Genomic DNA, 16,114 nt, shown 5'->3' on the forward strand with positions numbered 1-16,114 from the left:
TCTCACACAGCCTCTTACAATCAATTTAGATTAGATGAGCTTGAAGGAGGGGAAAAGCAATAAAGAACAGATTTCCCTGGCTTGTAAGACATTGGCCTTGTGGTGGCTTATGGCAGATGCAATATACAGTGGGGGAAAAAAGTATTTAGTCAGCCACCAATTGTGCAAGTTCTCCCACTTAAAAAGATGAGAGAGGCCTGTAATTTTCATCATAGGTACACGTCAACTATGACAGACAAAATGAGAAAAATCCAGAAAATCACATTGTAGGATTTTTAATGAATTTATTTGCAAATTATGGTGGAAAATAAGTATTTGGTCAATAACAAAAGTTTCTCAATACTTTGTTATAAACCCTTTGTTGGCAATGACACAGGTCAAACGTTTTCTGTAAGTCTTCACAAGGTTTTCACACACTGTTGCTGGTATTTTGGCCCATTCCTCCATGCAGATCTCCTCTAGAGCAGTGATGTTTTGGGGCTGTCGCTGGGCAACACAGACTTTCAACTCCCTCCAAAGATTTTCTATGGGGTTGAGATCTGGAGACTGGCTAGGCCACTCCAGGACCTTGAAATGCTTCTTACGAAGCCACTCCTTCGTTGCCCGGGCGGTGTGTTTGGGATCATTGTCATGATGAAAGACCCAGCCACGTTTCATCTTCAATGCCCTTGCTGATGGAAGGAGGTTTTCACTCAAAATCTCCGATACATGGCCCCATTCATTCTTTCCTTTACACGGATCAGTCGTCTGGTCCCTTTGCAGAAAAACAGCCCCAAAACATGATGTTTCCACCACCATGCTTCACATTAGGTATGGTGTTCTTTGGATGCAACTCAGCATTCTTTGTCCTCCAAACACGACGAGTTTAGTTTTTACCAAAAAGTTCTATTTTGGTTTCATCTGACCATATGACATTCTCCCAATCCTCTTCTGGATCATCCAAATGCACTCTAGCAAACTTCAGACGGGCCTAGGCATGTACTGGCTTAAGCAGGGGGACACGTCTTGCACTGCAGGATTTGAGTCCCTGGCGGCGTAGTGTGTTACTGATGGTAGGCTTTGTTACTTTGGTCCCAGCTCTCTGCAGGTCATTCACTAGGTCCCCCCATGTGGTTCTGGGATTTTTGCTCACCGTTCTTGTGATCATTTTGACCCCACGGGGTGAGATCTTTGCGTGGAGCCCCAGATCGAGGGGAGATTATCAGTGGTCTTGTATGTCTTCCATTTCCTAATAATTGCTCCCACAGTTGATTTCTTCAAACCAAGCTGCTTACCTATTGCAGATTCAGTCTTCCCAGCCTGGTGCAGGTCTACAATTTTGTTTCTGGTGTCCTTTGACAGCTCTTTGGTCTTGGCCATAGTGGAGTTTGGAGTGTGACTGTTTGAGGTTGTGGACAGGTGTCTTTTATACTGATAACAAGTTCAAACAGGTGCCATTAATACAGGTAACGAGTGGAGGACAGAGGAGCCTCTTAAAGAAGAAGTTACAGGTCTGTGAGAGCCAGAAATCTTGCTTGTTTGTAGGTGACCAAATACTTATTTTCCACCATAATTTGCAAATAAATTCATTAAAAATCCTACAATGTGATTTTCTGGAGAAAAAAAAGCTCAATTTGTCTGTCATAGTTGATGTGTACCTATGATGAAAATTACAGGCCTCTCTCATCTTTTTAAGTGGGAGAACTTGCACAATTGGTGGCTGACTAAATACTTTTCTTCCCCACTGTATATGAGTACTCACCTTGCACTTTGCAGCATAACAAAGGTGTTATCGGTCTGACCACTCTTACTGCTATCAACTTCATATTATTCCTATTTAGAGCTATTTTATGATGTTCATCTTTTGTTTCCTAGATAACTCTATAAATGGTCACATTGAAACGTTGAGTTCACAGTAATGCATTCAGAGAAACATCTCAATCAGGACTGTATGTGGATTTGTGATATTGAGAAAACAGAATGAGTGAAATAGCGAAAGACAGAAGGAACTGGAAGAAAAGGAAGAAAGCTGGCCAGGATGGTGAGGAATGATAGAAATGTACAAATTAAAGGCTCCAGTTTTGTTTCATATGCATGGAACTCTTCTCTTGTGAATACTCTGATGGTTACTGTGCAGGGAGAGCAGTAGGACTTTCACTACCAGAGGCTACAATATATGCTGTTGGAGGTCAGTGCAGAACACAGCTTAATTCAGACTGAGTGGATCAGCCTGTCTCTTCATGGAAATAATTTAACTTCACTTTAGTTACTGAAGCTTACGGTACCGTTAACCTTCTTTGAGCAAAATAGTTAATACAATCTTTAGTCACATTTTCATCTTAGCCTGAAAGTTCCTCACCTTGGCTGATTTCCTTTAACGAGGACTTAACAGCCAATCAGAGGCACTAATTGTCCCATTGTTTCCCCATTGATGTGAGCGGATGGACGTTGTGCAACGAGGACGAGCCAGGCTCATCACCACCTCAAAGGCCAGGTGGGACCAGGAGGCCCAGGGACCAGGGGCCCCTCCAGATACTTCCTGCTAATTACCAGCAGAGTGAGCAGACATTCAGGCTGATCCAAGCCTCTGATTGCTATTATCATCTGCTGCTTTGACTTTGTTAGAACATCTGAAGCACCGCAGAAGATCTCTCCTCTCTTCTCCACCTGCCTGCCAGTGATGACCCTATAAAGCAAACAGAGAGACACTCCTTCTGAATATGTTCCAGAGCTGTGAAGAGCTCCTTGGGGACATCTTGATGCAATCTGTTTGCTCACTGTAGAGACTGCATCTCCACTCTTCCCAGACATGGAAAGACACTCTGAGACTGGGAGTGTGTGAGTGCTCTCTACGTCTCGGTCTGTGTTTCCTAATTTGCCTTGTTTGCCCCAAGTTGTTGCTAACTTTCAGGATACTGAAACTTCACCCTGCCCAAAATTCTAAGTGGCAGAATTTCAACTAAAGTCAGTGAAGTGTCTTACAGTGCTGGTGGACTGAGCCATTAAGCATTAGCATACTTTAGATCTCACAGGCAGGTGTACAGTCAAGCCTTCATATGGGTTTGAACTGGCGTGATGCACGACATTGCACTTGAAAATAATTAGCATTCATCCAACCAGCGCTTATCAGGAGACTACTGCAAAGTGCTCTGGTGGTGTAGAGCTCCCTCCTCCTCCTCTTCTCTTGTTGTGTTGTGATGGAGAGAGATGTAGAGAGGATCCACACCCCCTGTCATCAGCTGGCTACAGCAAGAGCCCTCCACTCTTTCATGTTGGCTGCCATGGGAATGAGAGGTGATAGAAATATGTGAGCTTCTCCAACTAGAGCTCCCACACAGGGATTGTCAAGACTATGGAGAGGGCCATGTGTGTGTGTGGGGGTGCGGGTGTGTGTGTGTGTGCACGCCTTCCCCACTGCCTATATAGCTACTTCATTAAGATGCTGCATTAGCAAACTCTGACTACATATTGGGTCCTTCTTCATGTGACCCAGTTTACCACTCACTCTGCAGGTGTTCTCTGCCTACCTAATAACTGTTTTAAAACATTTATATCTATTGCAGTTGCTAGCTGTGTGTGCTCAGTGTAGCTACTGTGAATGAGAAAAAAGGGTAAACTTGGTATTCAACAAGAGAAGCACTCCCTTAGCAACATCTTACAGGACTCTTCTAAGGCCATTACAGAGCCTATCTAGAGAACGGTAGCGTCCCACACGAGGGAACAGGAGGCGGAGTAGGAAGAGGAGGAGGAGGAGGAGGAGGAGGAAGATAGGGGTACTACATAATGTATGAAGGCCGAATGAGGAGTACGTTGTAGTGTGCTGTAATTTCCTCTCCCACAGACTCCAGTGGCTTGGGACTGTTGAGAGTCTGACGTTTTGCTACTTCAAACGAGATGCGCAGAGGGAGAGAACGAGAACAGAGAGAGTAGTGGGGGCCAGTGGAACCTGCAATGTACCCAGCCTCAGAGGAGAGAGAGAGAGAGAGAGAGAGAGAGAGAGAGAGAGAGAGAGAGAGAGAGAGAGAGAGAGAGAGAGAAGAGAGAGAGAGAGAGAGAGAGAGAGAGAGAGAGAGAGAGAGAGAGAGAGAGAGAGAGAGAGAGAGAGAGAGAGAGAGAGAGAGAGAGAGAGAGAGAGAGAGAGAGAGAGAGAGAGAGAGAGAGAGAGAGAGAGAGAGAGAGAGAGAGAGAGAGAGAGAGAGAAACACTTGAAGCACTCTCTCATTAGACGTCACCTTCTAGCTCCCTGAGTGGTGAAGGCACAGGGGAGGGGCCATTTACCCCCACTGTGGAGCATCACTCCTTCTGCGTCCGTAGTGGTGGTGGAGATGGCACACACTTCTCCAAAAAGACTTATAGACACTTAGGCCTAAAGTTCATGACAAAAATGGCCAACATCAATGATTCACAGCCCAATTAGATATACGGCTTAGGTTAGCCGCTGGACTGGGCCGCAGCGTGGTGGAGTGCTGAAAGAAGGTGTTGGTACGGATCAGAGACTGTTTGATGAAATGGACATGCCCCTGAAAGAGGCAGCTTGCTTAAATGTCCTAAATAATGGTAACCTTCGGCTTTGAGAACCAACACACATTTAAGACTTCCTTTATCCATCACCCCCCCAGACTAACTCCAGGAGGCAGTCTGATTGAAAACTGATCTATTGTTTGTATTTCTGAAACCTGTAGAAGTCAGCAGAACCATTTCTCCCCTGTCTTCTCCACTGGGAAGTGCTGAAACAAGCTGCAGATTTGTTGCAGGGATTAAACTGGCCATGTTGGATTTCCTCTTAGAGCTGTAAGGCTCTGGACTTCAATGGCTCTAAAGAGCAAACCCCACCAGCGGATTAGCACAATGTCTATACGGGAACAACAGATTACCTTGAAATGCTGCCATTCTTCCTTGTATACAAATAGACACAAGACTACACTTGTGCCTATACATACATGTGCTGTATGTGTTTTCTTTGTGTGCCATGTGACTTGAGTAGCAACTAAATTAGACTCTCATCATGGACTACATGCACTCCCAAAATGATAACTCTGTCCTCAAAACACATTAATGCAGGTCCTTTTTGAGAGTGCACACAGACCATTGTGAGAGTCTAATGTAGCTGGTACTGAATGGTTGTGCAGTACTCAGATTGGCTATTCTGCAGCTGTGTGTGAATACTTCCATTTAATTATCTGTGAGTAGAACCAAGGATGATAGTGTTCAACAGTCCTCAAATGCATACATGCTGTCTTGCTCATGTGATTATAAAATATCTACATACTGTATGTTATATTGTACAGCGTCTATGGGCTAAAGGACATCAAGGATATTTTATTATCTGTGATTGAAATTAACTAACTACCCATTGTTTTCCTTATTGTTTGAAGGACACAGTATACATGCATTTTAGAATAATATACAAGTGCTGTAACTGCCAAAATAAAGGAGACCCCTTGAAGTATCAAAAAATATATATAAAAAAATGATTTGCTAAAAATGTTAATTTGGCCTTACTGCTATTAGCCCATACAAATGCATTGAATAACAGATTCACTACATGGAACAACAGATAGTCACAAAAAAAAATCTAAATGCAGTTTGTTTTGAAGTGTATGTCCTATATCTGAGAGATATAAGATTATTCAAATTTGTTTTTGTTTTTACATGTATTTGACCCCTTATTTTTGGAACTACTGTAAACTGCCTCCATATATACTTCCATTAATTTTTTTAACTGGTACCAGGGGACCTTCAGACGAGTCTTGTGAGGCCTGTGGGTACATGTTCATTAGGGTCTCACCTTTCCACAGAGGGGTCATGTTAGTGTGTAGCCCAAACTCTTCAGACACTACAGACGATATTGTAAGAAGACCAATTTTCAGGATGTGTTATGGTCTGACAAACACCACTCTTGCTCTGTCACCTTTTACCGCAGATGCGGAAATTCGACCTCAGCGGATGCGGTGGATTGAGATGCATCCACTGCAAAAAACTGATATCTCTAGCTTAAACGGACGGATTTTCAAGGGAATGTTTTTATTATGCTAATTCGATTTATGCGGGGTCGTGGAAATTCACTCTAGGGGGTTTTAATAGGGCATTGGGCCACCACGCGCCTGAACAGCTGCAATGCACCTTGGCATAGATTCTACAAGTGTCTGGAACTCTGTTGGAGGGATGCGACACCATTCTTCCACAAGTAATTCCATAATTTGGTGTTTTGTTGATGGTGGTGGGAAACGCTGTCTCAGGCGCCTCTTCGGGATCTCCTATAAGTGGCATATGGCTGACATCATTTTCATGCTCATCAAACCATTCGGTGACCACTCGTGCCCTGTGGATGGGGGCATTGTCATCCTATGGGGGCATAGCTATGGTAGCCAAAATAATGGACTGCCCAGCATTTCTATACATAACCCTAAGCATGATGATATGTTAATTGCATAATTAACTCAAGACCCACACCTTTGTGGAAGCACCTGCTTTCAATATACTTTGTATCCCTCATTTACTCAAGTGTTTCCATTATTTTGTCAGTTACATGTATATCTTCATATAGTATAGACATTGTGGCCTGGTCCCTGATCTGTTTGTGCCGTCTTGCCAACTCCTTTGGTGTTTGGCATCACAACAATGATAGGAGTTGGTTATACAGCACACACAGATCTGGGACCAGTCTGTAAGCACTGGTTTTACATGTCAAACCAGTCTGTGTTTGACATGTGCAGCCTTGTATGATCATGTGAGTGTGCAGTGCAGTGTGAATCTAACATGCTCTGATCTCTTTTGCCTCTAACCTGCCTTCTCCTGCTGGGACCTGTGGATGTTGATGCCTTTGCTAGCTTATTGTGAGTACACATCTGATTAGACATCTGGCCAAACCATATTCTCATCTCAATATATCTGCTCATACACGCACTTCACTCAAATCAATCATGTTTTGATGTCAATGGGACGTTTGCTTGGAAGATTTTGCCTTATTTGAATACATATGTAATGAATACACAATCCATATTTTTTGTTGGCGAAATACAGTCAGTTATCATTTAGCATTGACAGTTTGCTAATTACTACTTGTTGTACTTTATTGTGTGTGACTCCAGGTGATGTCGTCAGGCATGGAGGATGACCACATCTTCCATATGACTGGGTTGGGTGCAGATCAGGACCCCAAGGGGGTGTTCACCATCAACAGGCTGACCGGAGAGGTGTCCGTTAGCCAAGAGCTGGACAGAGAGGCCATCAATTCCTACACGGTGAGTACCCTGCCCTACCACACACAGCAGAAAGAAGAAAGAAACACCACCATTTTGATTCCATCAGCTGATGCTTATCCGTTTATGTACAACAAAAATGGACGAAACATAAAATGAGATATTCACAGTAGAGGTGTTTAGGTTTCAGCTGCAGACTTTGATGCCATATCTAGACTGCATATTTCTGGCAGAATCTGTCTGAGAGAAAATTGTATCAAATTCTCTCATGGGTGACTTGACTCTATCAGTCAGAAGTTAGAGCTTTGTGACAAAAGAGTCATAAAGAGACTGTGAGAATCTAGTTTAGCCTAGTGCCTCTGGGGTTAGCATTGCCTTGGGAAAGAGTGAGGAGCGGAGGGAGCCAGCAGGCCCAGGTGGGTTCAAATCAGACACAGCCAAGCACATCACTTGACATTTACATCTCCCTCCTCAGCTCTCCCCAGCTACACACTCAGACATGCACGCACACACAAAAGCGTGCCCACACAGACACACACACAAGCATGCATGCACGCACACATAAACACACACACAGATTTCCAATCTCAGTCCCCACTGGCAATCATGCACGCATCAAAGGCTGCCATTTCACTTCAGTTACATTTCGATTAAGGAGTGTGACTGCATCCACCTGCGTAAGTTTGTGTAAGGGGCTGTTTGCCTGTTTAGTTGTCTGTGTTTGATGTTTATCATGTATCAGTGGTTTAAAGAATTGTGTGTGGGTGTTGACTTTTACATTGAAAGGTGCTGTTCATGGTTGTTACTAGTTGCTTACATACATGACCAGTATGAAAATGTATGCACTCACTAACTGTAAGTCGCTCTGGATAAGAGCGTCTGCTAAATGACTAAAATGTAAAATGTATGACCTGTTGCCGTTATAGGCTTGGTGCTGGGATGGCTGTTGTACTGTTAGTCACATTAGATCCAGAAAAAACATAGCTACAAGGATGGCATGCAATTACGCTGTCTCTCCCCCTTGGTCTGCTATACTAATTTCCTGTCCATATGTATTCAGAATTTGGAAATGAGTCATGGTGGACTGACTCCCAGGACTTTTCTCGAACATACACACACACAGGCAGGAACATACACACACACACACAGACACACACAAACACACCCACACAAACTGGCTTCAGCAATGAAGCACTCTTCACCTAATTCCGTGGTACCTGGGCAAAATAACTGCATTTCCAGCTAATCCCGGCAACAGCATCACATCAGGAATAATTACATGGCTGCTAATTCAGCCCACAGGCTGACACACACACACACACACACACACACACACACACACACACACACACACACACACACACACACACACACACAGGCCAGAGGTCTCTGTGTGAGGTTAGACTCACTGGACTATGTCCTCTTGCCAATCATTCGTCTATACAGGCTGTAACCACAGGCTGTTTACCAGAGTCCACAACAGCATTCTGTCCCCCCCCCCTCTCTCTCTCTCTGTCTCTCGCTCTCTCTATCTCTCTCTCTCTCTCTCTCTGTCTCTCTCTCCCCCTCTCTTTCTCTTTCTCTCTGTCAATCTCTCTTTCTCTCTGTCAATCTCTCTCTTTATCTCTGTCTCTCTCTCTGTCTCTCTCTCTCTGTGTCTCTCTCTGTGTGTCTCTCTCTTTCTCTTTCTCTCTCTATCTCTCTCTCTCTCTCTTTCGCTCTCTCGTTCTCTCTCTCTCTCTCAATTCAATTCAATTTAAGGGGCTTTATTGGCATGGGAAACATATGTTTACATTGCCAAAGCAAGTAAAATAGATGATTAAAAGAAAGTGAATTAAACAATTAAAACAATTTACCGTAAACATTACACTCACAAAAGTTCAAAAATAATAAAGACATTTCAAGTGTCATATGTCTATATACGGTGTCGTAATGATCTGCAAATAGTTAAAGTACAAAAAGGAAAATAAATAAACATAAATATAAGTTGTATTTACAATGGTGTTTGTTCTTCACTGGTTGCCCTTATCTTGTGGCAACAGGTCATAAATCTTGCTGCTGTGATTGCAAACTGTGGTATTTCCCCCAATAGATATGGGAGTTTATCCAAATTGGATTTGTTTTCAAATTCTTTGTGGGTCTGTGTAATCTGAGGGAAATATGTGTCTCTAATATGGTCATACATTTGGCAGGAAGTTAGGAAGTGCAGCTCAGTTTCTACCTCATTGTTTGGGCAGTGTGCACATGTCTGTCTTCTTTAGAGAGCCAGGTCTGCCTACAGCGGCCTTTCTCAATAGCAAGGCTATGCTCACTGAGTCTGTATGTAGTCAAAGATTTTCTTAATTGTGGGTGAGTCACAGTAGTCAGGTATTCTGCCACTGTGTACTCTCTGTTTAGGGCCAAATAGCATTCTAGTTTGCTCTGTTGTTTTGTAAATTCTTTCCAATGTGTCAAGTAGTTATCTTTTTGTTTTCTCATGATTTGGTGGGTTCTAATTGTGTTGCGGTCCTGGGGCTCTGTGGGGTCTGTTTGTGTGTGTCTCTCTCTCTCTCTCTCTCTCTCTCTCTCTCTCTCTCTCTCTCTGCATGCTGGGAGTGTTTGGTGCATGCTGGGAATTGTTTGAGTGAGTGCTAAGTGCGAGTGTTGTGTAGAGTTAGATATCCTGGGTTTTCCTTTTCTTGGTGATATCCTTTTTTTTTTCTTCTATGCATGATTAAGGTTATTGTTTCTATTTTCTTGTTGTGGTAGAATTAAGTATATTGTTTTTCGTGTCGAAATTACGCTGATTTTGGTGGGGATGGCGGCCCGAATGGGGACGCCGTCCCTGTCACTTTGGCACGGCTTTAGGTGTGTTACTGAAGCTACTGTCACGGTGGAGGAGGTTCTGGTTGCCGTAGGAGAGAAGGTAGGATATGAGAATGTTGCTTATGCGTCACGGATGAATAAAGCGGTGGTGGTATTTCTTAAAGAAGAGCGCCTTGTTGATCGTATGGTTGAGCATGGCGTACTTCTTAAAGGAATGTTTATTCAAGTTACGCCACTTTTTTCTCCGTCAACAAGGGTAACGATTTCAAATGTACCGCCGTTTATTCCAAATGAGCTATTGGAGCGTGAGTTATTGCGCTTTGGGAAGTTTGGAAGTTCAATTAAGGTTGTCCCATTGGGTTGCAAACACCCGGCGTTGAAACAGGTTATGTCGTTTCGGCGACAGGTGTTTATGTTTTTGGACTCACCGGAACAGACTTTGGAGTTATCGTTTAAAGTCAAGTATGACAATAGACTGTATATGGCTTATGCTAGTACGGGTAGTCAACTGTGTTTTGAGTGTGGGGATGTTGGTCATAAGCGACATGCTTGCCCGAAAAGGGAGAAGGCAGAGGGAGGGGCGCAGGTGGTCCTCGTAAAGCCTGGGCCCACTGATGTAGGGAGAGGTGGGCTGACAGCGGTAGAGCAGCCACAAGCATCTGTTGCTGAGGAACAAGTTGTCCGTGTTGAGGGCACAGAGTTGCAACTTGTACCAGAGGGAAATGTTTGCAGCAGAAACATATTGTTGTAGAAGGTAAGGATGGATCTGAAGGGCCATTTCCTCAGACTGGTGAGGAGGTGCCCAGTACGAGTGCTGTGGTACAGGAGGGGGTTCATGTGGAGCTAATCTCCCAAGTAGTGGAGGAGATGCCCACTACAAGTAATGGGTTACAGGAGAGGGTTCATGTGGAGCTAATATCCCAGGTAGTGGAGGAGATGCCCACTATGAGTGCTGGGGTACAGGGGGGGGGTTCATGTGGAGCTAGGTTCCCAGGTAGTGGAGGAGATGCCCACTACGAGTAATGGGGTTCAGGTGGGGCTAGTCTCCCAGGTAGTGGAGGAGATGCCCACTACGAGTAATGGGGTTCAGGTGGGGCTAGTCTCCCAGGTAGTGGAGGAGATGCCTGGTACGAGTGATGGGGTGCAAGTGGGGAGTGTTGAAAGGGATGTGGTAGAGGGGAGTCAGTGGTCTGTGGCCTCAGTTGAGGAGGATCAGGAGAAGGATATGGATATCGCTCTTGATATGATATCAGCTGGTGAGGACTCAATTTACGATCTAGAGGAGGTAAATGGGTTTCTTGATCAGACTTTTGGGAAATCTGTCAAATTGGCAGATTATTTTGATGTTGATAAGTTTGTGAGGTCAGCTGTGATGTTACAGAAGACGGTGGGGTTAGACCAGTTGAGTGAGAAGAAGCGGTTTCGCTTGAGGAAATGTGTTACTGCTGTTGCAGCAGCAAAAGGTGGTGGGAAACGTGGTCAGGTTAAGATAAAATTTAAATAATGATGATGATTATGCCTCACAGGGTGTTCTATTCTCTTTGTCTGGTTTCTCTGTGGTATCTTCTGCTTTTCCTTTTCATTTGACTGGGGTATGTGGTGGGAGGGGCAGCATATACTCAGTCATGGTACTAATTTCAGTGCTGGGGTGGCAATCTTGTTTTCTTCAGGCTTAGGGGTGACTGTGGTATCTACAACAGAGATTGTTAAGGGTCGGGTTTTATTGGTCAAGGTGGATGTTATGGTTTTTATTTTTTTATTTTTTATGTTTATGCTCCTAATGAGGGTACAGAGCGTATTGTTGGTTTTGATAAAATAAAGGAAACCTTAAGACAGTGTGACCAAGAGGGGTGTATGGTTTTAGGGGGGGACTGGAACTGTAAAGTGGATTTTACAATTGATCGCACCGCTGAAGAACCTCACCTGCGGTCAGCAATTTGTCTGTCTGGTCTATTAACTGAGTTTGAGCTTTCTGATGTGTGGAGAGTAAGGAATGCAAAAGTTAGGCAGTACACTTGGCTAAAAGTTAATGAAGGTCATGTCAGTGCAGCAAGGTTAGACAGGTTGTATGTATCTGAACAATACTGTAGTAGGGTTGGAAGGTGTGACATTACTCCTGTGGGTTTCTCTGATCACCATATTGTCACTGTTGATATTCACTTGTCCTGTCCACGAAGGTCATCATCTTATTGGTATTTTAATGTTAATGTTATTGTTACATGATGTCATGTTTTGTGAAAGGTTTTTGTTGTTTTGGGAAAAATGGAGGGTTACAAAAGGGAATTTTGAGTCTTTGAGACAATGGTGGGAGGTTGGGAAGGCCCAAATACGATTATTTTGTCAACAGTATACTGCTCTGTCTCGAATTGAAGTTAAAGAGACTATCAGGGCCCTTGAACAGGACATCAAATCTATTGAATTGAAGTTGCTCACTCAGAATGACCCCGGACTAGTCATGAACTTACAGGACAAGAAACATGAACTGAGGTCGTTTCTGCATGAAAGAGTGAAGGGTGCCTTGATTAGGTCTCGTTTCGCTTCCCTCAAGGATATGGATGCTCCTAGTGCTTTTTTAAAAACCTAGGACAGTCGACATTGCAACGTAAACAGATGGTCTGCCTTCGTCTCCCTGATGGGAAGGTGACCACGGATGACAGTGAAATACGTCAACATGCCGTGGATTTCTATTTTGCCCTCTATAAGGCGGAGGATTGTGACTCTCTGTGTACTGAACAGTTGTTACACGGTCTTCCTCAATTGGGACCCGAGCAAAGAGTCGCATTGGACTCTGACATTACACTGCAAGAGCTGTCCACAGCAGTTATGCAGCTCTCAACAGGCCGAGCCCCTGGCATTGATGGTTTACCATCTGAGTTTTATAAGCACTTTTGGGGGTCTATTGGGGAGGATTTTTATGAAGTGGTGTGTGAATCTTTTCATGAGGGCTCTCTTCCTGTATCTTGTCAACGTGCGGTACTTTCACTGTTGCCAAAAAAGGGGGATTTGGCTCTCATAAAAAATTGGAGACCTGTTGCTTTGCTGTGTGCAGAATATAAAATTGTTTCTAAATGTCTCTCAAACAGGTTGAAAGAGTATCTGGGATTGTTGGTCCACAAGGACCAGTCCTACTGCGTACCTGATCGCTCTATTGTTGACAACTTGTTTCTAATAAGAGATGTTTTAGACATTTGTAAACTGTCTGATGTAAATGTGGGTTTACTTTCTTTGGATCAGGAGAAGGCTTTTGATCGTGTGGACCACCAGTACTTGTTTAAAATAATGAAAGCCTTTGGGGTCGGGGATGTTTTTTTGTCGTGGATGAATTTACTGTATGCTGGGGCCTCGTGTATGGTGAAGGTGGGGGGTGGTTTGAGTTGCCCCATCCCTGTCCAAAGGGGCATCATGCAGGGATGCCCAATTTCAGGGCAGTTATATAGTCTGGCGATTGAACCAATGCTTTGTTTTTTAAGAGCGAGGCTTACTGGTTTCTCTGTGCCAGGGGTTATGAAGGGTCCCACGATAGCACTGTCTGCGTATGCAGATGACGTGACAGTTTTTATTACAGGGGGTGAGGATGTTAAGGTTCTTTCAAACGCTTTAAAGGTGTATGAGGGGGCCTCCTCAGCTAGAGTCAATTGGGGAAAGAGTGAAGCGCTGTGGGCAGGCCAGCTTCAGATGGGGTCCGCTCCACGGTTACCAGGGGGGCTTCAGTGGGGCAGAGATGGGATGAAGACTTTGGGGGTTTTTCTAGGCTCCGAAGTCTTTCAGAAAAAGAACTGGGAGGGTGTAGTGGAGAAAGTGTGTGCCAGACTGTCAAGATGGAAATGGGTGCTGCCCCAGCTGTCTTATAGGGGAAGGGTACTGGTAGCTAATAATCTTGCTGCCTCTACCCTGTGGCACAGACTAATGATTTTGCAGCCACCAAAGGGTCTGATACAAGAGCTTCAGAGGACCCTTGTCAATTTCTTCTGGTCTGGACAACATTGGATTAAAGCTTCAGCCCTGTACCTGCCACTGCGCGAGGGTGTGCAAGGCCTGGTGGACATTTCTTCCAGGATCATGGCTTTCCGGCTTCAAGCAGCCCAGAGACTGTTGTACAGTGATGGTTCTAGCTGGGTTGACACAGCCTACACATTGATGAGGAGAGCGGGCTGTTTGGGCTTAGACAAGCACCTTTTCCTCTTAAAGCTGGAGGGGGGTGAGTTGCCTGGCCTGACTCCATTTTATGAGTCTGTTATGCATGCTTGGAGAGTTCTGGTCAAGTCCCGTAAGGCCTGCACGCCACCAGGGATGTGGCTTTTTGAAGATCCTCTTTTTCACAACACTGCCATCCAGTCCCGTGTTCTGGGTTCAGCTAGCCTACGTTCATGCCTGTTAGGCGTGGGGTGTACTAAGCTGGGTCATCTGATGCGGAACCGGAATAGGTCGTTGGAGGAGCTGGGAGAAAGAGCGGGGATCCGATCGTCTCGCCTACTGAGGAAGGTCGTCGCTGAGGTCTGTGACTCCTAGCCAGTACTTCATCTGCAGTATGTGACTGACACTTCCAATTTTGATCGGTGGAAGAAGGGTCTGGATTATGTGTTCCCTGAACTGATTGTTAGTGCTGCGGCGGGGGCATTCGAGGAGGACGTGGGGATGCTGCTTTCCTTCGATACCCCGGAGCTGGGGGAGTTCAAGGAGGTGGGAAAGAAGGCCATGTACAGAATATGTGTAAAGGTGTCCCATGCCTCTTCCCTGGAAGGGGTGAAATCGACGAGGTGGGCGGGTGTGCTTGGTCCAGGTGCCTCCCCAAAAGGCTGTTGGCGATCATTATACAAACTGCCTATTGATAAGAGGACAGCTGACCTCCAATGGAGGATAATACATGGAGCCATAGCCACCAACATGCATCTGGTACACCTGGATCCTACTGTTGGGGAGGAGTGTCCATTCTGTGCTGAGCCTGAAACTCTTGCACATCTGTTTTTACAGTGTCCCAGGATGATTGACCTGATCACTAATTGGTTCTCAACGTTGGGAGAGGTTTTCTCTTCTCCACTGTATATTTTTGGGCCAAAGTACAGGTTTAGCCAAAAAGGTGTAGTTGTGTTGCTTAATTTTGTGTTAGGGGCAGCAAAATTAGCGATATGGAAGACCCGAAAGAACAGTATTCGGGGACAGGGGTCTGTGGATGTGGTGGGAATGCTGGAGGGAATGTTGGCAGCGAGAATAAGGGTTGAGTTTGCCTATTATAAACTTGTCAACAATATTTATATTTTTATGAGTATATGGGGTATTCAGAGGCTGTTGTGTTTAGTAACTGTGGAGGAGGAATTGGAGTTGTGTTTTTAATTGATGTGTAACTACGGTTTTGTATGAGTATTTATTGTGTGGTGGGCTCCCAGACCCAATAAATATTATTTAAAACTCAAAACTCTCTCTCTCTCTCTCTCTCTCTCTCTCTCTCTCTCTCTCTCTCTCTCTCTCTCTCTCTCTCTCTCTCTCTCTCTCTCTCTCTCTCTCTCTCTCTCTCTCTCTCTCTCTCTCTCTCTCTCTCTCTCTCTCTCTCTCTCTCTCTCTCTCTCTCTCTCTCTCTCTCTCTCTCTCTCTCTCTCTCTTTCCATTCAATTCAATTTCAATTCAATTTTCAATTCAATTTAAGGTCTTTATTGGCATGGGAAATGTATTTCAACATTGCCAAAGCAAGTGAAGTAGATAGTAAACACAAGTGACATAAACAATAAAAATGTAGAGTAAACATTACGCTCAGAAGTTCCAAAAGAATAAAGACATTTCAAATGTCATAACATGTATATACAGTTTAGCCAAATACATTTAAACTTAGTTTTTCACAATTCCTGACATTTAATCCTAGTAAAAATTCCCTGTCTTAGGTCAGTTAGGATCACCACTTTATTTTAAGAATGTGAAATGTCAGAATAAGAGTATAGAGAATTATTTATTTCAGCTTTCATTTCTTTCATCTCATTGCCAGTGGGTCAGAAGTTTACATACACTCAATTAGTATTTGGTAGCATTGCCTTTTAAATTGTTTAACTTGGGTCAAACGTTTCAGGTAGCCTTCCACAAGCTTCCCACAGTAAATTGGGTGAATTTTGGCAAATTCCTCCTGACAGAGCTGGTGTAAC

General features: G+C 44.2%; 1 protein-coding gene across 1 annotated transcript in view; it reads left to right on the forward strand.

The window, feature by feature from the left end:
- Window positions 1-16,114, forward strand: part of LOC121576676 (cadherin-13-like) — a 670,880-nt gene that overhangs the window by 281,013 nt on the left and 373,753 nt on the right. The window contains exons 5-6 of the mRNA XM_041890029.2: window positions 6,810-6,815; window positions 7,071-7,223. Coding sequence (XP_041745963.1) covers window positions 6,810-6,815; window positions 7,071-7,223 — 159 coding nt within the window. The remainder of the gene's footprint in view (window positions 1-6,809; window positions 6,816-7,070; window positions 7,224-16,114) is intronic.

The sequence above is a fragment of the Coregonus clupeaformis genome, chromosome 29, assembly GCF_020615455.1.
Source record: "Coregonus clupeaformis isolate EN_2021a chromosome 29, ASM2061545v1, whole genome shotgun sequence".
In the NCBI taxonomy this organism is placed as follows: domain Eukaryota; kingdom Metazoa; phylum Chordata; class Actinopteri; order Salmoniformes; family Salmonidae; genus Coregonus; species Coregonus clupeaformis.